Source organism: Oreochromis niloticus, linkage group LG3 (genome assembly GCF_001858045.2).
Source record: "Oreochromis niloticus isolate F11D_XX linkage group LG3, O_niloticus_UMD_NMBU, whole genome shotgun sequence".
In the NCBI taxonomy this organism is placed as follows: domain Eukaryota; kingdom Metazoa; phylum Chordata; class Actinopteri; order Cichliformes; family Cichlidae; genus Oreochromis; species Oreochromis niloticus.
In genome coordinates, this window is record NC_031967.2 from 38462133 (window position 1) to 38485060 (window position 22928).

At 40.2% G+C, this 22928-nt stretch overlaps 1 protein-coding gene and 2 long non-coding RNA genes across 8 annotated transcripts; all 3 read right to left on the reverse strand.

Moving 5' to 3' along the window:
* Positions 1-802: 802 nt before the first annotated feature.
* gp1ba (glycoprotein Ib platelet subunit alpha) lies at positions 803-6611 on the reverse strand. The gene is made up of 6 exons (XM_005464973.4): positions 6134-6611; positions 4957-5052; positions 4656-4847; positions 3670-3765; positions 3371-3550; positions 803-3026 (listed from the first exon to the last, which is right to left on the reverse strand). Exons 1-6 carry the CDS (start codon positions 6293-6295, stop codon positions 1701-1703), a joined length of 2052 nt encoding a protein of 683 aa, XP_005465030.1. The 5' UTR covers positions 6296-6611; the 3' UTR covers positions 803-1700.
* An 11079-nt stretch (positions 6612-17690) lies between these two features.
* On the reverse strand, positions 17691-20367 carry LOC109196757 (uncharacterized). Of its 6 annotated transcripts, XR_003215304.1 has the most exons (6): positions 20199-20367; positions 19967-20081; positions 19096-19257; positions 18756-18942; positions 18551-18651; positions 17691-18408 (listed from the first exon to the last, which is right to left on the reverse strand). It is a non-coding gene; the product is annotated as an uncharacterized LOC109196757 (long non-coding RNA). The 6 variants fall into 6 exon arrangements; XR_002058122.2 differs by lacking the exon at positions 19967-20081 and having other exon boundaries at positions 18756-18875; XR_003215305.1 differs by lacking the exon at positions 19967-20081 and having other exon boundaries at positions 17691-18391.
* Positions 20366-22591, reverse strand: LOC109196758 (uncharacterized). The gene is made up of 3 exons (XR_002058123.2): positions 22527-22591; positions 20505-20685; positions 20366-20404 (listed from the first exon to the last, which is right to left on the reverse strand). It is a non-coding gene; the product is annotated as an uncharacterized LOC109196758 (long non-coding RNA).
* Positions 22592-22928: the final 337 nt, after the last annotated feature.

The window sequence follows — 22928 nt, forward strand, 5'->3', positions numbered from 1 at the left end:
TTAGACATGAGCTGGTGGAACAGATTAGGCTGTCGTTTGCTCTTTCCCCCACTCTCTCACACCCTCTGTGGGCGATCTGTCTCATTTTAAAAGTAAACTCTCATCTTCCACTCTTGTCCTGTCCTTCTTACATCTTTCTAGATCTCCCACATTGATGAGTTTTCCCTGTCTGTCTCTCTCTGGGATGGTAACTGTGCATTAGGTAGCAGACGAACTGTAAAAAGTTGCTCAAAAACGGTACTGCTTTACTTACATCTGCACCATGAAAAAGTCACAGACGGCTGCTGAAAACATTACACTGCAGAGAAACCCCAGAAACACCAGCAGTGTGATCAAATGTTCTGAATGCAAAGAGAACTAAAGATTTATGGGTTCAAACCCTACAGCTGAGACCAATGTGAGGAAGCTTTCCACACATCCAACATACTCTGAGTGTTCACTGTGGAGAGGAACTATTCTTCTTTTTTTCAATTTTATTTATATAGCACCAAATCACAACAGCAGTCGCCTCAAGGCACTTTATATATATGTCTGATTTCATATGTTTCAGCTCTGACTTCACTAAAGATGATAAAGATCTTGATATTGGATGACTGGATGACATTAATGACAATATTATCCCTTTACAAAAATTATAGGGGTGAATCTGGTGGTCTTGTGCAATTACATTTTGTAATGCTTTTAAACAGCAGCAACAACAAACCGGAAATCACTGATACCGCTGAGCAGTTGACCCAGTTTCAAAGCTATGTTTGCTGTAGCTCTCATACAGCCATAAGATCTCCGACTAAATAAAGGTCACTTTTAAACCACAACATGATGTCTTTATTACATAATTTTAAGACAAATAAACAATTCTGAAGTCGTGTATACATAATAATTACATAACATTAATAAACATTTTTATGTATTTTTATTTATGAATTATTTTCATTCTTTTCAGTAGATTACATCAATATTTGATAGTTCCTGTGGTCAGACGGCGATGCAGTGTTCACATGTTAAAGGACTTTTATTCCATTTTGTGGCACATGGTGAGCTTCTCTTTATTGGACTGGAGGTTATAATGTCTAACAATTTTACCACGATGATAAATGGTATGGTGATTTGTTCAACAGTATATTACTGTACTGTATGTATGTTATGGCTCAAGTTACAGTTGTACAAATGCATATTCATTAAAATGACATTCAAATAACGTCAAAGTGCTTTTCAGCATCTACTGAGCTTTCGCTTTTGAACCTCATTTGACCCTTTTCATTGTATCTTTGACACCTCTAATTAATTTCTCATTTTGGCAACAGTACAGTGAATTGTATAATGATGATTTAAAGATGAATCAAGCTGTTCTTTTTAAGCAAGGTGAGGTTAATGTTTAGCATGAGATCTGTTTGACTGGATTAGGAAACTCAGCGCTATTTGTTGGTGGTTTTAAATTAACAGCAGGGTCTGCAGGTAATTCAAACCTGTCATCTTTAGCGAAGCCTTCTTTGAGTATTTTTAGTCAGATGGCAAAAAAAGATGGTGTCATCAGCATAAAAATGCACACTGAAGACCTGAAAAATGAACATAAGAATTGGACTGAGCTGCAGGAGTGCAGAAGGGGACTGAAAGTGAATAAAAACTTGAATATTTCAAGTATCAGTTGATTTAGCATACAAGTTTTTCGAAGCACTAGAGGTTCTTTTCCACTGATGACATCAGAGGGCTGCCTCGGCCTCAGGAGGTGTGGTAACTCCCCACGGCATGCTGGGTAAATAGTGTGCCAGCCACTCCCCCCAGCTGCTCCTTGGCTCTTCTTCTGTCTCCGCCCCTCCTCTTTTCACTTCCCACCCTCCCACCACCCAGTCCAGCTCTTCTTTACCGCCCCCCACATCCTGTCTCTCCTCCCTCAGAATCACACTGTAGCGCTTTTTGGACACTCCTTCTCCACCTCTGCTCCTCTCTCTTTCTCTCCCCTGATCTCCTTTTTGACCACCATCTTCTTCAGACACTCTGCACTCCTCCACCACATCCCTCCATCCCTCTATCTCCTCCTCTTTGCTTAACAGACGGTACAAAGTCTTCTTATATACTGCTCGCTCCTCCTTCCCACTTCTTTCTCCTTCTTCCTCCCTTGTTGCTCCTCCACCTGCGGGTTTTAGAATGACAAGCTGCCCTTGTTTCCCGTCTCCTTCCCCTCGCTCACCTACATCTTCCCTTTGCATACCTTCTCCCGCCTCTCTGTGGACCAACAGAACAGAGCGATAAAGCGCCATTACTCCTTCACCTCCCACTTCCTTCCTTTCCACCCTGTCGTACGTTAACAGCATCAATCCTTCACTTCCTCCTCTTCTCCTCGCTAACCGCAAACATAGCGGCTTATACACTCTCCTGTACCAGATGACCATATTAGCTAAAGTTACCAATATACATACAGCTGATGCCACGCAGAGCAGCAGGCAGCCCGCGAACAGCCACATGCAGAACACCCCTGCAGGCCTGGAAGAAATAACTTTTTCATGTTCCTGTTTTTCATCGGGGCTGGATTTAGTGGTGGTGAGTGCCTCATAAGCTGTGGTAGCCTCAGTGGTGGTGGTTGTGACTATGTTCATTGTTGTTGTTGTTGTTGTTGGTAGTGTTGTAGTTAAAGCAATAGCTGTGGTTGTTTCAACAGGTATTGTTTGCGTTTTAGTCAAATGTCTGGCAGTAGAAGTAGTAGAATATGTGGTCAAGTCATGAAGCCCAACTGATGTTTCTGTTGTTATCGCTTTGTGTGAATACTCTGACCGTTCAATAAGCCTGGTGATGACTTCATACCAGGACCTTGTGATTGTTGTGTGCATTCTGTATAAATCTACAAATGTTGTGGAATCGAGAGGAGAAGAAGTAGAAGGATCTGGGACAGGAGGAGAAGTTGATGGATAAAAAGAGTACTGAGTAGTTGGCTGGTAGAAATCTCCATGTGGACCAGATTCTAAACACAGATCGGATTCTTCCAGATTTATTACAGGTGTACCTTTGTGCTGCCGGGGAGCGTCACACACCTAAAAAGACAGCAACCATTTAAAAACACTTCAGGTATAGTTTTAGTATATATAATCTCCACCATCACTGATGACCCGACCACACTCAAACATTTTTTTTTTATATAGAAATGTCCAAACACAAAAACTCTAAGGCCAAAATGTGAGCAGAAGGCTTGATTTGAAAGGTAAGTTTCAGAAACTATGTTTAGTAACTTCTGTAACCTAAACCCTAAGTGGTTTACCAGTGACTTGTTGGATGTTAAAAAGTTAATAGAAGCTGTGCAGAACCAAAAATGCCCACAGTCTTTGTGTTCTTTTAGATGTGTCTGTATTTGTTTAATTTTTCTGTTTGTAGTACATACCACGCTTTCTACATCACTCTTGATTTCGGGACCATCCCGCACATAGACGTTGAGTTCATAGTCATCAAGGTACCTGCGCAAATAACCAAGGGAGCAGGTGCATGCCCAGGGATTGGCTGAGAGGTAGAGATAAGGTACCTCCTCCTTTTGGCTGAACCATTCATCGGGCATCACGCTGATCTGTAATGGAACAGAAACTTTAACAATTTTAGAAACAAATGACTGCTGTGCCATGAGTGGCTGCAGCTGAGAGAAGGTTTAAACTTGTATTCACATACTCCTTGGTGTGTATTTCCCACCTTGTTTTTCTCCAGGTAGAGAGTTTCTATGGCTGGGAGGGGGTGAAGCATACTTTGAGGAAGCACCTTGATGTGATTGGATGACAGCTCCAGGATCTAGAGGGAAACAAAAAAATGTGACATTGAAGCTACTGAAATACAAACAAAAAATAACAAAAAAAACAGCTGATTGATGCACCTGAACCACAAAAATCTACTTGCTCAATTTTCTTCTGTTTATTAATTTACATGAATGCACTTTCTACTGGTCTAAATACGCATAAAGTTTATTTAAAAGAAAATAATCCACTCGTGGACAGTCACACCAGAGATCAGTTTTACACTTTGTACACCTCTTATATCACATTTTGCCTTCAGAGTTGCTTTAATTCTTCATGGCACAGATTCAACAAGGTTCTGGAAACATTCCTCAGAGATTTTGGTCCAATTAAAAAGAGAGCATCAAACAGTTGCTGCAGATTTCTCAGCTGTATATCCACGAGGTGACTCTACAGTTCCACCACATCCCAAAGAGTCTCTACTGGCATTAGATATGATGACAGTGGGGACCATATGAGTAGAGTGAACTCATTCACATGTTCAAGGAACCAGCTTGAGATGATCTGAGACTTGAGACATGGCATGTTATCCTGCTGATTTTGCTGATTTTGACCATACAGATATAAATGGATCAAGTTGCTGCCATGTGATTGGCTGATTCTATACTTGTATTAACAAGCAGTTGAATGTGTGTATCTAACACAGCAGCTGGTGAGTGTAAATGAATGACTTCAAGTCCAATCAAGTTTTGGCCATAATGAAAGAGAGCCAGTGAAAAGTTGGGTTGAAAATAATGAACTGGAAAACTCCAGGACCACTTTGCTACACTCTTACTTCTTGAATCTTATCAGTTATGTTTCTCACTACCTTCAATTCTCAAGTGTTGATGACGTGACACTGACTGTCTGTATTTTCTAAACCTCCTTTATGTTTATGCACATACTGACCTCCAGCTTGGTGAGTCCAGAAAAGGTGTGATCACTCAGAGAGTTGATAGCGTTGTTTTCCAGGTAGAGTTCAGTCAGACCTGGGCAGGCAGAGAAGGAGCCATCAGGGAGGGAGGTCAAATGGTTTGACCCCAGCCTGAGGACACTAAGTGTGGGGAGAATGGGACTAGCAGTCGGGGTTACCTCTGGAACCTGGAGAACAAAACATCCCTTTGTATTAGAAGCTGACTAACTTCATGTTTTTTAGGATTCATTTAAAACCACTGTTGACTGTGTGACCACTGTGCAGGCAGACAGACACCTTGTTTCCTGTGAGGTCGATCTCATAGATCTCTGGGAAGACCTGGAAGGAGGACCAGGATAGACTGGAGAACAGGTTACTGGGAAACAACAGGACCTAAAGATAGACAGAAAATGTGGAAGCCTTTAGAGCTGTGGTGGTTTCCTGTAAAGTGTCATCTCTTAAACAGGAAATTTGTGTCTCCGCTTTGGTCTCCTCTTGTCAGTCAAACACTTGATCCATTATGGGATTTAAACTTTTTCTTCAACACTTTAAACAAAATTTTCTTATTTTCCTCACTGCATGTGTTAAAATAAAGAGTGTTTAGCTGTGTAAGTGTATGGTAATTGTCAAGCTGCATGGACAGATTAGCTAAAAGTTTTTGATATTGGCTGTCAGGCTTAGCTGCAGTTGTCACAGCGGAAAGTCTGCAAATCCCAGATAATCATTTGCTTCTTGACAAAGATCCAAAATGGTCAGTTTGTCAAAACAAAGATATTAAAAAGTAAAGAGCAAGACAAGAATGTCTTCATAAATATTGTAATTACGAGAAACTATTTATTGGGAAAGTCAAATATGCTCACCGAATAAAATACCTACTTATAATGTACTGTTGTAACAAATTACAAAAAATGGATGCCAGGTTCATGGATATGGATAACAGAACCTAAAATGTGGTATAAGGTGGTTTCTTACTGTGCTGCTTATTACTGTAAATTCTCAGAATGCTGCTGGTTTTTAAAGTCTGTTCAACTTCCTAAATTTTCATTCATGTCCTTTGTCCATTTTCTACTTTATCAAATTATTATTAATATTTGCAGGTGTATCTTTTCTATTCACTAAATGTTAATTTGTCATCATTAGTATATTACTAGTTTAAGCAGTTGTAAGAAAGACATTTCTCTGCTGAAATTAATTAAACTCAACTCATTCTGAAATTTCTGTTTTAAAGATCAGCTTCAAGCCAATTACAATAAAGAAGCTCCTCGAAGAATTTATGTTTGTCATAATAAACATGTTTGTTTGTAACACATTCAGCATCATTCTAATTTATTTAAATTAAATTTGATGTCTTAAAAATGATTTAATCTAATTACAGAATGAAACTATAAATATAATTTCACACTCACAGTTTTTAAAAAAAAATTAAACTGAGTTATTTCCTTCACACTTGACTTCCTGTGGTTGGTGGCATTACCTTTGTCGTGGGTTCAAGCCCCACTGGGATGTCGCTGAAGCCGGCTGCTGTGCAGTTCTCCCTGGGACGGTGGTCCTTGTCCCGGTCACTGCGGCAACCGGCCACTGCTGCTCCCATGGAAACACAGGACAGGAGGATGAGAAGGAGGAGGAGGTGCCGCATCTTCACTGAGACTCTCAGAGACTGTCGGTATGTCTCAGTCTTAGAGAAGAGATGGTGAAAGTGAAGGAGGAGATGCCTGGTAGAACAGGAAGTGTGCACTTCCTGTGTACGTGTGTGTGTGTGTTTTGACTGACAGCTGCTGAAGCAGGAAGTGTGATAACTGTTCAGTTGACAGATTGTGTATGTTTGACTCTCCAGCCTCACGGCATGTGTTTTTCAATTTTTTTTCATGTAGTCTTCTCGACAGCTTCCTCTTTGTGTGTTTCACATAATGTTTACTTGCATGTTCAAACTTCCTGCTGTTGTGAACCAGAGTCGATAAGGATGTTTTGAAGCACTCTGACAGCAGAGCTGCCAGCACTGATGTGTGGGTTACTGCAGGAAATCTGCTGAGTCAAACAGTCTCTGTTTCAGTTAAATCCAGCTGATGCGGGGTGAAAAAATAAGGTGTGTTACATTTGAAACTTCGCTGGAGTAAAGTTGGATCTGCTAAAGTGAATAAACACAGTGTATGGCTGCAATGAACCCCATCTCCTCCATGTAAGCAAAGGAGAAAGTCTTCTTCACATCTATCCCAAAGGCAGTACTGATGTAGCCTCGGAGTAGAGCTGCTCCTCCTGAGTGTCAAATTGTGCCATTTGAGGTTGTCAGGAATCCTGTTAGGATGTCTTCTGGCCACCTCTAGTTGGAGGTTTTCCAGCCATACCCAACTAGGCAGAGATCTCAACATAAACAAGGAACCTTTGGGTAGGGATTTTAGATCTCACCTGGCCTGGGAATACCTCAGGACTTCCAGGGAGGAACTGGCAAATGTGTCTGAGGAGAAGGACATTGTGAATACCCAACACTGGACAAGGAAAAGATGATGGCTCAATGGATAGAAAGAATACTTTGTGACTGCTGTTAACATACTTTAACAAAGACATGTCAACCTGGCAACTAAGAAAATTGAGTTTTTAAAATAGAGGCAACCCAACCTTACCAGTATCCATAACACTACGCTTCATTTATGTGAATCTATGAATAGTTGAAGCTGTAGAAAACTGAAGTGGCTGATTCCATTCTGCAGTAGTAAATAGGTAAAAATGCTGTCAGCATTTATAGCTATGAGGCCTGTGTCTACTAAAAGGTAAATGGACTAATACAGGCCTTATTCACCCATTCACAAACACAAATACACTCACTTCAGTAGCTATATAAGTCCCAAATGTAACATATTTTTGCAGGGAGCTAAATAACATGAACATCGTTCACCTGGCCTCTTCACCAAGCTTGACCATGTAACTTTCTAAGCTGGATCTGCATCCATAACGCCAACGTTTCTGGATGGGGTCCACCTCCCTGGTCCACTGAAAGAAAACAGCCAGGATGCCGCACGGAGGTGCAGGTGAGGTTGAGGTGATTTGGCCAAGTGGTTCGGTTGCCTCCTGGGCACCTCCAATTGGTGATTTCCCAGACAGGAAAGGAAGAGACCCCAGGGTAAACCGAGAAACCTTTGGTTTCACAACAACAGAATAGCAAAAGCTGGAGATCCTCTGATTTCGACATCGGGCTCCAAAAGTGAGTCACTTCCATCAAAATGTTTTTGTAATGTGATGCATACTATCGCGGGATAATGTGAGATTGAACAAAAACATTAAAACAGAGATTCTCAGGTAGTTTCTGAAGCTGCAGGAAAAGCCGGAGTGGTTGATAGAATTGACTTCAATTTAGTTAAAATGAAAAACGGTGTCACACTGAAAAAAAAAATAGAATTTGTGAGTTTGGGACTCAAATTTAAAGCAAATGGATTTGACTTCTAACAAAGTAGCCATCAGTCACCATAATAAACACTACTGCAGAGTGGAAGATACACCTGAAAAAGCTTGTTTTACAAGAGAATACAAAGATGCATTGATCTAAACTAGTGTTTTGTTTCCAGGTAAAGGTTCCTGCCTCCGTTATCCTGTTTTTATATTAGCTTGCATTTTTTTAAATTAATATAAATGCATTAAATGCTACCTGGGAAGAGACCCTGATGTAAATCCAGAACTCAGAGGAAAATTTCTATATGCCATCTGGTCTGAAACCCCTCTTGGGAATCCCCTAAGAGCGACTGTGCTTAGTCCACTGCCACTGTGACGTTGCCTTAAAGGGAAGGTCATTAACAGATGGATGAATTCTGTGTTATGTTACATTTTGGCTGCATTACACACACAAAAAAAATGCATAAATGAACAGCTCTTTTTGCTTGTGATCTTTGCAAAGAAAAATGCTTTCTGCTTTGTTGTTTCTATTCTATCTGAGTTATCGTTTCTATTCTAGGACTCATTTAAAGCAACTTTTATGGAGAAACTTGTTTGCACCCTGGAAAAACACATTGTTGTCATCCATAAATTAGACTTCTGGGTTATTACTTCACAAGTTTCACTTACTACCACAAACTAATACGAAAAGTTATTTTATCAAACAGGCAGTGGATCTGGACCAGCAAACAGCAGGCTCATTTTTGTCATGGAAATCATTTAACAACCAGGAGATGCCCCCTGCTGGCCACTAGAAATAATGCAGTTTTAAGACATTTCAGCATTCCCCTCAGACCTGGAAACTACACCCACATTTATGTTTTGTTTTGTTTTCGGCAGGGGGGTGTTTGAGTGCACTGACACCTCTCAGCTTCCATAGCCATCCTTTGTGGATGAAGACCCAATAAAAACACAAGAAGTGAGTCTTATTTTGAATCTTGGAAACAGTTTATTGCCATCATGTTGTCTGCAGGTAGAGCCTGAGATTGGTTCCTGATACAAACAAAACAACAACAAAAGACAACCCAACACATACAGAGAGAAAAAACAACAACAACAACAACAACAACAACAAACAAAAAACAACTGAGGGGGTCTGGGCCAACAGGAAGAGGGCTACACTATGATGTCATCATGTCCATATCCGTGTTTCGAGTTCTGAGGCGACACCGCGCCGTAATGTCACAGATTCTGAGGTCATGATTAGAGCAGAGGTGCAGGGAATGGGCACAGCCTGTCAGTGAGGGGAGTTCTAGAATGTTCTGGAATTCTGCCGAGTCATGGCAGCCATGGCAACACCCCACCCCCTCCAAGACCCTCCCCCATTCCACCTCAAAAAACAACAAAACTAACCAAAGAAAAAGAATTATGACTAAAATCAGCTTTATGAAGTAAAACAAACTTTAAAGTTTTGTCCTTAATTAACCTACAAACACACACAAACAGACGCCCAACACACACACACACTCAACAACTCAAACACATACACTATCTCAACTGTTTGCGTGAGGGCAAAGAAACTCCCTTTAGCAGCATCCACAATAACCAAATATTAATGACGATGACTGATGACATCATAAACCAAAGGTTAAACATGGAGGTTGGTTAAAATACGCAGTACATGATGTGATACACAAATGTAAAACAAACAGCCAATCAGAGGCCCAAGCTGGAAAAAAGCTAAAAAAAAAAAAAAAGGAAGAAATAATAATAATAATAATAATTAAAAAACAAAAAACAAAATACATCTCCCAGAATTCCTTGCTTATCTAGCCCCATCAGGCCCGGCAGTGGAAGCAGCTTTAGAGATTGTCCTGTGATTGGTCAATTCCAGAGATTCTGCTGACATCATGCTTCTCAGGCCAATTGCAATCACTTCTTTCGTTTTCATCATAGTTATCGTCATCGTCATCAGGACGCAGGAATCTGGAAATTTGTTTTCTATCTTAAAGATGTGAAGTGAACACAACACCAGCAAAAATACGTGTGTGTAAATGTCATGTTTGAAAAAGAGAAGAAATTAAAAGCAACCTGAAACAGGTGGAGGCCACAATTTCCAGGATCCCTACATGGCAGGAAGGCAGCAGTGAATTTTCCCATCCTTCTTGAATTGGACAAAGTAAAAAGTGTCACATCCTTACAGCAGGAATCTTGTATCACACCTGACATGCTGTAGTGTCTGTTACTTCTTCAAAAACAAAAAGCTTACTGTATATCAGCTTCTTCTCTCCCTCAAAACCTTCTCCTTTTCAATAGATCTCCCAGAATTCCTTGTTTATCTAGCCCTACATAAACTAATCCATCCCTTCATGATTATGTCTCTGAGCTCCGACATCAACTCCCACCTTGCCAAATCATCATGTGTTACGTATCACTTGCATTTCCCACGATTGCCAGAGACGGTGAACTGACTGTCAGGACATTTCACGTGTTTAAAAATCAGATTTAACACTTCAAATATACAAACACAGCTCTTAAAAACAAACATCTGACAGGTAAGACAAGTACAGCACCTACTCCACTTCCTCTCTGCACCCCTTCTTCCTCAGGGGCCCATTTACACTCGCCGTTCTCGCCCTCAACTTCTTCCTTTTTGATTTTCCTGTTTTTGCAAATACCCCGTTGGCACTTATTGTTCCTGCACTGATGCTTTTACCCTGACTAGCAAGTGCCACACAGCTGCTTTCTTTGGTTTGTAGCACTCAGCGATGCTGCATTCAAATCACATGGGAGAAGATGTAAATACAAGTTTACTGTTTCTGATTAAATTCCTAATCATCAGTTTGAAGTGAGTTTAAAAGGCTGTACAATCTGTAATTCCCATGGAACTTGAATGCAGCGTAGGCTAGGCTAAGCTCACAATTTCACCTACTCTTCACCTGGTAGCACTAAAAGCTAAAAAAGAACGCTCATCAAACACAGAAACACCACCCTGCTAACTGACATCCTTTATCTTTAAAGGTTCTTTAAAGGACCCCTGACCGCAGCAGGCTGTGGTAATGGGGGTGAGGGTGAGGTCCAGGCTGGAATGGTGCATTGTGGGGGTTGTAGTAGGGATGGTGGTGGTGGTACTGATGGTGCTGGCGTTGATTATAATGGAAGCCTCCGTCTCTGTCTCTGTCCCTGTCCCTGTCTCTGCTTCCTCCTCCTCTGCCTCCTCCTCCTCTCTCCCCCCCTGGCCCAGGGTAAAAACCCCCTCCTCTGTCTTGGTCGCCCCTGGTGACCACCGTTGCCACCGTTGCTGAAGTGGTGGTCATTGTCCCCCGTTCTCATTCTGCTCACCACCATCACTTCCTCCTCCTCCTCCTCCCTCGCCCAGACCCAGAGCTTGCAGGGCAGCACCAGATGGTCCCCAGGACAGCCGGTGGGCAGGGTTACTCTTAAAGAGGAACTTGAGCTTGCACTCCTGGGGAGGGATGAAGCGGCCAGTTCCCGGGAGGTGGATCGGGACAGTGGGGGTGTTCTGACCTGGAAGAGTTGGAGGAGCAAGGGTTAGGGTCAGAGCACAGACTGTAAATAAAAGATGGACACAGCGCAAGCAACCGGCTCAACTAATTACAGATCATTTGATAGGTTTATCGATGACGATCATCAGTGGGGACCAATGTTCCCTCTACTTTTTCATGTGTCTGAGCGAACACACAAACTCCCTGAGCGATCCCTTGGACCACTGTGAGCAACAGCAGACGTGTGCACTGTGGTCACGCCGGCATCGAATCCATCCAAGTTACATAGTTTATTAAAATAATCAAATTACAGCATTTACATTTATGTTAGACTACTTTTAATTAACTGCTTTAGCCCACTTAGAATGAACATTTAAAAAAATCTTATTCATGACCTGTGTAGTACACTGTAAGAAAAAGTCCTAATATAAAAGTATTTTACTGTGTATTTTACAGTTTTGTTCTGTTCTTCTAGATTATCATTAAATTTACATAAATAGTCTGTGATTTCACATTTCAAATGTAAATTAACGTAAAATCACTGTAATGTAATAAAACATAATTTTCTTGTTTTTTCAATGTATCTGTCTGTACATATGCATATTTAGAATGTTAAAATACATTTACAAATGTATCATCATGTTACAAATATTTGTCCGTTATTTGAAAGATTGAACTGTTAAATTCAAATGTAATGCTATGGAAAAATATATGAAATGATTCTTATAAACTTTTTTAACATCAAATAATTATTACTATTATTGCTATTTAGGGCAATTGTGGCTCAAGAGTTGGCAGTTCGCCTTGTAATCAGTAGGTTGCCGGTTCGAGCCCCGGCTCGGACACTCTCGGTCGTTGTGTCCTTGGTCAAGACACTTCACCTACTGCCTACTGGTGAGGGGCCGATGGTGCGATATGGCAGCCTCGCCTCTGTCAGTCTGTCCCAGGGCATGCAATCCATTATTATTTAAACCAACTGTTAACTGTATATTTCTGGACATTTAAGTATTATTATTCATATTGCCACATTCATTGACCTTGTTTATAGGTAATTTCATTGTTTGATCACATTAAATTTTTCCTAATTTAATGTTTAAAAGCACTTGAAAAAGGCAAAATCCAATGTAAAATTAGGGCAACAAACTGTATTGTCATTACTGAAAATAACCGTATTTTTATGATGAAGTTATTTTCTGTTATTTTCTGGTATTATTTTGGCGCCCCAGCTGCCGGAATGTTACTGTTTTTCTAGGATTTTTTTTTAATAGTGTATCTTAACACTATTGGAAGTAAAAATAACTTGAACTCCAATTTTGAAAACACAACTTTCTTTCTATTTTTTTCATAAAGCTCTGATTTCTATTATGAGTATGAGTCTGTGGTCTGGGCAACACGTTCTCACTCCCAACTCGTCAAATGTGTGACGCATGGTCAGGCTCCCTCTGCTTCACTTATGGACGCGCAGGGTACCCCCCTCGCGTCGAGAATTGACGTGCAGGGTCCTCCTATTGAATACTATAGAGCTCCCTAATCGTTGTTTATTGACGACAAGAGATTTCCGCGCAAGAGCCTGTTGTTCGTATATTTATATATTTCCGAAATCACATTGTAGTGACGTATACTGAACAGAATATATTATATAATGTAAACAACTACCTGAGAAACAGCAGATACAGCAGATAAATTAATTATAGGCCATTACTTTTGTATCGTTTATTGCATTTATGGAGGGAGAGGTGTATGCTGGGTAATGGCACAGCTAGCGACACGGTGACTTTATTCACCCGCTTCGGCTGTTATCAGTCCATACAATGGGCGTTATTAGCAGAAATCAGTCCCATAGATATGGGCCATCTCCACCTGCTAGATTGTTCAGAAGCTTGTTCTCATCCATCCAGATGGAGGATCAGTAACAGGAGCGTGGAAGACTCCAGAATCCACTCTGGCTGGAATCCGGTGGATACAGCAGTGTTACAGGTAAGACCATTTAAACGGACAGCATTTATAGAATGACTATTAAAAGTCAGCGAGTGTCAATAATGTTAATGTGCTTATGTTAGTAATACAGCGAGTGCTAATATAACAGCTTTAAGATGCATTTGTAGATATTATTACGTGTTTTACCGTCTTTATGGTGCTAGCTTAAAGTTACGGTGTAAACGTTAGCTTATATTGTAGTAAAGCTGTTACTGTTTAAACGATGTTAGCACAGAAATATTAGCTTCTGTCATGACTGATGAAGTTACTAGTTAATAAAGTTTCCAGTAAAGTGATTAATCGCAGCCACAGATTGACAGTAAATATCTCGATTAGCTTCAATGCATCTGTAATAAATATGTGCACGTTTCAGTGCTTCGTTTAAACTGTATGATACTTATACTGACCCAGGGTCAGTGTAAAATACAATCCTAGCTGTGTGAACAAAGCCTGGCTCCTTTAATCCTGCAGGACAAACCTCAGGATGCAGGTTATTATTACTCTTTCCTGCTGGCACACCTGTCACACCTGAGAGTCAGCTAGAAACTTACAGTGACGTGGACATCATGCAAAGACTGCCAGACTCTGTAATACTGTAAATGATCAGTGACTCAGGTTAACACTAAACTTTAAACAGTCCCTCTGTGTCTCTGTGTGTGCTGAACATCTGGAATCGGGATTTCATTCAGACACAGCAGAGGGATAACGACGGCTATTCAACATCGTTGCACGACACATTCGAGCTGCATGTTGCAGACAAAGCGACTAAATCATCTTTTTTGTGGTCTATTGTCTTCAAACCAGCAGACAAAGCTGATGGCAGAAGATGTTTGGAGAAGAACTTCAGGCCGTGGACTGAAAAGGTATTTTTTTCTTGTTATCAAAAGACATTTGGAGTGACGGCTTCTACAACTGTGCTGAAGTAAAGCTTACAGTCTAAGAAGTCACAGTGTTGATATTCAGCACGAAGAGAAAAGCTCACTAGTTTGAATTTATTTACAATCATAGTTTTTATAAATTCTGACTGTAAACAGCTTTTACAGCTTTGATATTGTTTGACACTCGATATCAGGTGATGGTATTTAATTTAAAGGTTTCTGTGTCCCAATGAGCCATTTACACTGACCAGTGTCAGTTTGACTGTAACACATTCATTATTTAGATCCAACATTTCTAAGAGAAATAACTGAATGTAAAAAATGGCAGCCCTCGGGCCAGGTTTAATTGGTAGAGATATATGTATGCTTTATGAAATTTATGTATCCCAGATCATTTTTATTCATCTAGTCCTGGCAGACCCCCCCCCTTCCTCCCAAGTTAACTGCAACCCAAAAGAACTAGTGGGGCTATTTACACACTCACAACCAGTGTGGGGTAAAAAGAGCCACCAAAAACCTGTCAGCCTGCACAGCTACAGATGTGCTAAAAGCTATAACAGTTAGAAGCTCTGCTTATGGAGAAACCTTCTAAGCCTAACAGGGGACAGGTACTCCTGCCCAAATAACATGATATAACCCCACATACAGCCCAGCCATAAAGTGAACCAAGTCATTTGGTTAAAGACAGCATGGGACCAAATGCATGTAACCAGCCTGCACCAACCTGACATTTCTTCCTCCTGAATTAAATGAATGAATGCATGAAAGTTAAATGACTACAAACCTAAAGCCACTAGTTCCCACACTGGAGTTCCCCGACACTGTGTTAACTGTACTGAGCTTGTATCAACAGTTGTAACAGGCTAAGCTACCTGAGACACTGCATTGAACGATTGTTTCTATCTTAATGGTTTCAGCTCAGATGTTCTGCTTTTTCCTTTCAGTAGATCAAAGCAGCTCGTGCTCTGTCTGCTTCCATTCTGATGGCAAGAAGAAGAAGAAGAAGACTTCAGCGAAGTGGCGTTCATGGTCTCAGTGGACAGTCATGGTCACACACTGCATGTGGTTTTAAAAGCAACATGTCTGTTCACCACAACAATGGAGATGTGTAATATTAGAGCAGCTACGGTTTGTTCTTGAACATCAGTTCTGTTTTCTACTTTGACCACTTAGACCAAAAAAGTGTTGTTTTCAGATTCTTTATTTTAAATCTATGAAGCACCTGTTCATTTTTTATTACAATTAGTTTCACATAAATGTTAGTGTTTCCTTTATGATCTTTTAATGCTTACACTACACTGTACACGTCTACATTAGAGACATTTCTGTTACCTATGTATGAGACTGGGCTGCTTGACTACGATTTGGAAATGGATGCAAAATCACACGGATCGTGTTATTGTTTGTTTTTTAATATGATGGACTGAACACAGGACGTATCTGACTAAGCAAAGATTAGTCCGATCCCATTTCTACCTGTCTCTACTGTTTCAACTGTAACTGTCAGGATATATATTTATTCCAGCTCTCACAGGACAAAGGAATGACTCAGACTTGTCAAATGTTCTTTGATTTGATACACAATATCAAGTTCACAATTTTCTTACAAATAAAACTATAATGACAAACATGAACAGCTGTGCTTATTTCTGAGACATGATTTTTTTGAATGTGTTCATATTTAGACATTTGTATGCTGAAACTGTAATGGTGAACCTGAGGTGATGGTCAACAGAAGGCAAATATACATAAATATAAAACAATATTGAAGTAATGTCTTTACCCTGTGCAGCGTGTGGACGCTGTGCACACAATCACCTTATTCACTGTAGTAAACATGCACCGCTAGCTCACGTGACTGTCTCCATGGTTACATCGTATATTATTCGCTATGTAAACAGCTTCCAAAGATACCGCCATAGCTCTCTGCAGCTGTAACACTTTCACACTTTACAAATCATTTCACGTTTTTGATAGTTATGGATAAAGAATGTGTTTTAAAGTCATGCTAGGCTGTTGCTATGGTGGTTGCTGTGGCCTCGGGTGGACCGCGTCCGATTCCTGTTGTTAGCTGTCCGCCGTAGGAAGGCTGCGTTCCGTTTAGAAGTAGCGCCAGTCTGCCGTAACTCGAACTCAAACCCCGCTTTGTTCTGTAATTAAAGGGCTTTTACAGCCGTTCATGACACGCACACACACACATAAAGCACTTTGCCTCACTATGAGAATGCAACTTTACTAAAACCTTTAAAGTATCTGAGATAGGATAGAAAAATGAAGCAACCAGAGATTTAATGATGAAGACTCTGGGTTCTGTAGTTCACGTTTTACAGTCCTGAATGACTCTTTGCATATAATTTATTGAAGAGGAGTTTAGAATGCACTTTACATTTAGACTGTTGCTGTTTAATTTTTGACATTGTTACCATGTCATGAATAAGGTTCACCTGCTGGGGGTTTGATGGATCAGCTGGACAATACAGTCAAAGACAGACTTCATCCATCATACGCAAGAATCCTAGTTATATTTTTGTTTTCACTCATAGTTTAGAACCAAATATTGAAAACAACTGTGACAGACTGGATACCTGGTCAGGGTGTACATTACCTTGTACTCAAGCATCCCAGGACAGAGCCCTGCCCCACCATGAGCCTGGGTGGATACATGGTTATAATATAAAATGACTGATACTGAATTTGAATATTTCATGAATTATAATACAAATTCCTAGACATTTGTTCCAGCAAGAGTAATATTGATTACATGTCTGAATTGCTAACCCTAACCCTAGCTCAACAGACCACAATGCACTGGACTGTCAGTATTATTACATGCTGTGAACATAAGTAGCTTTGATCACAGTTTATGTTGTAAAAGAGAAGGAATATTAAAAAAAGATCAACATTGTGATGTTATTTCTTCCAAACTGACCAGAAACATGCTTGTCAGACTCTCACAGCACAGCATCAGACTCACTGTGCATGACGGCTCAGGCCAATAATGTTTGTTAGATTGTCAGTTGTTTAGTGCTTCTGTACAGTTAGGGTCACCATCTCTATTTCAGTATAATTAATATGCAGAAAACACTAAAAGCTGATTGTCTTCCAATATTCTAGCATAATTAAAAAACTTTGACTTTGTAAGTACATATTGTTCCAGTCCTAATGCCAGTATGATTCTTCATAACGCCTGCTTTGAAATACTGAACTTTAAAATTGACCTGATGAAAGATAATTTACAGTGGCAGTCTGTCAGGATCATTCTGACTATAAGATCACTGTATTAATCTGAATCCTTCTGCAATGTGCTGTGAATGAATGCTGATGCAACTGACTGTGGGAAAGCTGTTAATAAATGAATCTGTGACACATGCAACACATTCACAGAGGAAGAGGACACAAAGGGAGGACACGCAGAGGCTGTGTTAAAGTCACAAATCCAAATCTTTAGTCAAAAACAGGCGGCGGCTACAAACAGGAAGACAAGCAGTCCATCAAACAGTCTACAGGGTCAAACATACAGAGAATTCAAACAACAGTAAAAAATAACTGAACACTGAAAAACTTAAAGCAATGTGAGACGCAATAAAAGGAAGCAGTGCAGTATATTCACTGAATTACAAAATTACAAAAGAGAAAAACGACGATTTCTAAGGATTATTTGCTTAATTGCAGTTAAGAGTGTGGCTGGTAAAGATGGAAACATACAGAATGTAAACTGTGTGAGTTTGGTGAACTTTGTTAGTAACAAATGAGGTAAAACACAAAACAAAACAAAACAGACAAAACACAGAAAGAGGCTCTCAGTATTCATTAATAATTAGAAAGCATCTAAACATTCTGGTCGTGGATTTTTACAGTCTTAGTTCCGCTCGCTGTCATCATTATAATCATCATGATCAATGGCGAGGTCCTGAGGTGGGCGGGCCGTCTCTGGTGATGTCACCATGAAGGAACAGCGTCTGGCACGTGTTGGTGAAACATCCCAGTACACTGGTGTAGTTTCCTCTCCAGCTGTTTGACATTTGACACTTCAACATTAAGGGGAAGAAGAAGAAACAGTATTAGGTCAGGTGACCACATGGTTTCTAAAATAACTGACAGGAAGTAACCAGGCCGTTAGAAATGGATGGCATGTGTTTAGAGTTACTGTAGTTAGGTAACTCTACTTACCAAAAGCAGAGCTGCTGAATGTTGCAGGAACTGATCATGTGTGGTGATCATTCAGTGCTGCTCCGGCAGGTTAGACAGTCCAAGACTGATATCCTGTCCATCTGAGAGTTTGAAAACACACATGCAAAGATTTAATTGTGTTACAGTCAAAGTTGGATGTTCGATTTTGTCCTTTAAAAATGTTTGTGTATTTGAAAGCACTAACATTTAGGGATGACTCGGATCGTCTCTCTCTAAGAGTATCTTCTTTAAAGGAGAGACAAGTGTATCCACTGATCCACGTCACTTTACCTGGATGATGACTCCTCTCTCCCTCACTCAGAAACTGGAGATTTACTTACATCATTACAAAAACATCAAAAATATCTCCCTTTGATTCCATTTCTCCATTCCTGCTAAACATCAGGCAACAAATATCCCAGTAAATCACAGTAAAATGTAAAGCACATATTTTCTTTGTCTAACCTCTGCAGCGCCTCTGTCAAGAAAAACATATCTGTAAGCATAAAACAAATATACATTTCATAACACGTCACTGGACAAACCTCGGTCAGTTGATTTCCTCTGTGCAGTGCAGACGAGCATCAGTCAGCAAGTCAAGGTGGTGAGATGGACTCGTGCCCTTTGTGACTCTGCTAGTTCTTCTGAGGAAACACCACCGTCTCTCCACACCGTCACCATCTGTGAGCACAAACTGCCGCTCTGCTCTGTCAGCATGTAGGAAGTCACATATCACACACACAAGGGTGAAGAAACATTAGAGCTCAACTTTGGATACTTTAGATCAGGGGTCCCCAATCCCAGTCCACGAGGGCCGGTGTCCCTGCAGGTTTTAGATCTCACCCTGGGTCAACACACCTGAATCACATGATTAGTTCATTACCAGGCCTCTGGAGAACTTCAAGACATGTTGAGAAGGTAATTTATCCATTTAAATCAGCTGTGTTGGATCAAGGACACATCTAACACCTGCAGGACACCGGCCCTCGTGGACTGGGATTGGGGACCCCTGCTTTAGATCTAAACAGATCAAACTAGCTCTTAGTTTCAGCAATGAGTGAACAGACAAACAATGATACCAAACTGATTCTGTATGAATACAATATGGTATTTTCAATACAGGTGTCAAATTAATTTATTAAAACTAATACAGATATATGTATATATATTTTTGATTAATTAGTTTCCTAAATTAGAAATATATATATATATGTATAATTTAACAATTGCAACTGAAAGAAATTAAATATTGAACAAAAATATGTTGTCACATTCTTCATTCTCAAATACAAATTTCACAAAGTAAATTTTTGATTAACAGAAAAAATATGAATTACAAGAAATAATTGTATATTATTAAAATATTATGCAACTGTGACCAAAGTCAGAATCATCATTACAGTACTGTGGACTTACTGCTTGATAAACTTCAGGGGAGATCATGATGACAGAAAACTGTAAACAACACTCTGAAGTCTGAAGCTGCTTTTCTTGTTTCTGTGACCTCAGCACGCTGACAGACTTGAAGTTGCTACAGATTTTAAAAAGTGATAATTATAGGGAAGAAACTTCTCTTTTTCATCCATTTAATCAAACATTTGATGCCTCAGCTGTCTCAGTCCTAAAGCATTCTGCAACTACAACTAACCTGAGGAGGCTTGGATTTGGCTGCAGGTGCCCCTGTACATCCTTCTCAGCAGCACACATGTGGGTACCATTTAATCACACTTCTTCCTGAGCTTTGCTTCATCACAAGACTAAAGGTGGCATCCCGTGTCACAGTCTTATCATCATCCAATTGGAGAAGAAACATTTACAGGCCTCCTGGTTTTGTTTTCTGATCCTGCAAAAAGACTGAGGACAACAAGCATCAGTCACTGAAATGTTACTGTTTCAGATATGAAATCTGCCACATGAAAGCCAGGGTGGGAGGGATCTCTGCAAACTGACTTACCTCTGCAAGTGTGAAGCTCAACAAAAATCTGACTCTCCAGTCACAGACAAACAAAAAACTCCAGCTGGGAGATAGAAAACGCTGCTTGGGTCTTGCTGGATGTTGCTGGTCAGAGTCTCACATTAGCAGAGTGCTGCTTGGTCCCACTGACCCATGTGGACAGCGACTGTGGAGAACTGTTCTGGCAAACGGAAAAGAGAATTAAAATGACAAAAAGCCAAACAGGATTTCCACAAAGACTCTCTTAGAATCAGCAATCAGAAAATCATTGGTTCATATTACAATTAAATATGACCAGGCTCCTTAAATGTAAGCAGTTAAGATCTGATTTGATTTACATCCTTCACACAGCACATTTCTCCAGGCTGTCAGGTAAACATAGAATTAATCTCAGGTAACATGACTCAGAGTAGAGATTCAGTAAGAAAGATTGCCAGCTCTAATATTATTACCACACCAACAGCTCAGATTTTTAGAACTATTTAAACAAATGTCTTCTGAATATTCAATTCATGTTCACAGTGGGAGGGTGGGGGTGGGGGTGGGGGTGTCGTGGAAGTTTGTAAATAAAGTCTGCAACACAGAAAGAGCTGTGATCAAGCTATTTATTACTGCGTGCAGGAGAGCCAACACACATCAAACATCACAGTTCAGTCATGTCAGCTCTTCCACAGAACTGGTGCTCCTACTCCTTTATGCATTCCAAGGAAGAGGGAGGAAGTTACAAACTGATCATACCACACTTCACGTGTCTCGCTATGAAACCTAACAGATCAATGGTTATGCTGTTTTGTGCCGTTGGCCTTATCAGCACCTGTAAAGGGAGTTGTTTTCTCAAACTGCTGACGCTGAAGTAAGTTCATCTAGTTTTAGAAACTTTCACTGAACAGTCTATAACAGTGTCACAACTAAGCATATGCATAAGCACTTAAATACCTTAAATGAGAATAATAGAAACTTTCTATTAGAGCCTGTCCCAGTAGATATAGGTAGAGCACACCTGGACAGGTACCAGTCTGTCAGAGGACTAACAGAGAGACAGACATCAGAGTAACAAATCTATTTAAAATTAATGTAAGCTTGCTGCAGCTGTATGTATGAACATGTGTTTCTGTGCTGACAGTCCACCTCTCAGGAACCTGCAGTTCATTTTAAGTCTACTTTAAACAGACCTCACAAAAGGCTGATGTGGCTGGATCAGTAGTCTGATTTAAGTACGATACCTTTGGCCAGGGATTAATCTGGTACATCGCTTCACTGCAGTCTTACATACATTATCCCCACACCTGAATAAAAAATATTGATATTTACAAATAACAGATTCAGCTGATGCAGCCTGACTCAATCTGATTCCAGATGTTCAGCACACACAGAGACACAGAGGGACTGTTTAAAGTTTAGTGTTAACCTGAGTCACTGATCATTTACAGTATTACAGAGTCTGGCAGTCTTTGCATGATGTCCACGTCACTGTAAGTTTCTAGCTGACTCTCAGGTGTGACAGGTGTGCCAGCAGGAAAGAGTAATAATAACCTGCATCCTGAGGTTTGTCCTGCAGGATTAAAGGAGCCAGGCTTTGTTCACACAGCTAGGATTGTATTTACACTGACCCTGGGTCAGTATAAGTATCATACAGTTTAAACGAAGCACTGAAACGTGCACATATTTATTACAGATGCATTGAAACTAATCGAGATATTTACTGTCAATCTGTGGCTGCGATTAATCACTTTACTGGAAACTTTATTAACTAGTAACTTCATCAGTCATGACAGAAGCTAATATTTCTGTGCTAACATCGTTTAAACAGTAACAGCTTTACTACAATATAAGCTAACGTTTACACCGTAACTTTAAGCTAGCACCATAAAGACGGTAAAACACGTAATAATATCTACAAATGCATCTTAAAGCTGTTATATTAGCACTCGCTGTATTACTAACATAACCACATTAACATTATTGACACTCGCTGACTTTTAATAGTCATTCTATAAATGCTGTCCGTTTAAATGGTCTTACCTGTAACACTGCTGTATCCACCGGATTCCAGCCAGAGTGGATTCTGGAGTCTTCCACGCTCCTGTTACTGATCCTCCATCTGGATGGATGATAACAACCTTCTGAACAATCTAGCAGGTGGAGATGGCCCATATCTATGGGCCTGATTTGTGCTAATAACGCCCATTGTATGGACTGATAACAGCCGAAGCGGGTGAATAAAGTCACCGTGTCGCTAGCTGTGCCATTACCCAGCATACATCACTCCCTCCATAAATGCAATAAACGATACAAAAGTAATGGCCTATAATTAATTTAGCTGCTGTATCTGCTGTTTCTCAGGTAGTTGTTTACATTATATAATATATTGTGTTCAGTACACGTCACTACAATGTGATTTCGGAAATGTATAAATATACGAAC

What these genes read in the sequence shown, in the direction of transcription:
- gp1ba (XM_005464973.4), bottom strand. Translation starts at nt 6,295, where the DNA reads ATGCGGCACCTCCTCCTCCTTCTCATCCTCCTGTCCTGTGTTTCCATG. An exon ending in GGCTTGAACCCACGACAAAG is followed by an intron (nt 5,053 to 6,133) that starts GTAATGCCACCA and finishes GTCTATCTTTAG; the next exon opens with GTCCTGTTGTTTCCCAGTAA. An exon ending in CTGGACTCACCAAGCTGGAG is followed by an intron (nt 3,766 to 4,655) that starts GTCAGTATGTGC and finishes GTTTCCCTCTAG; the next exon opens with ATCCTGGAGCTGTCATCCAA.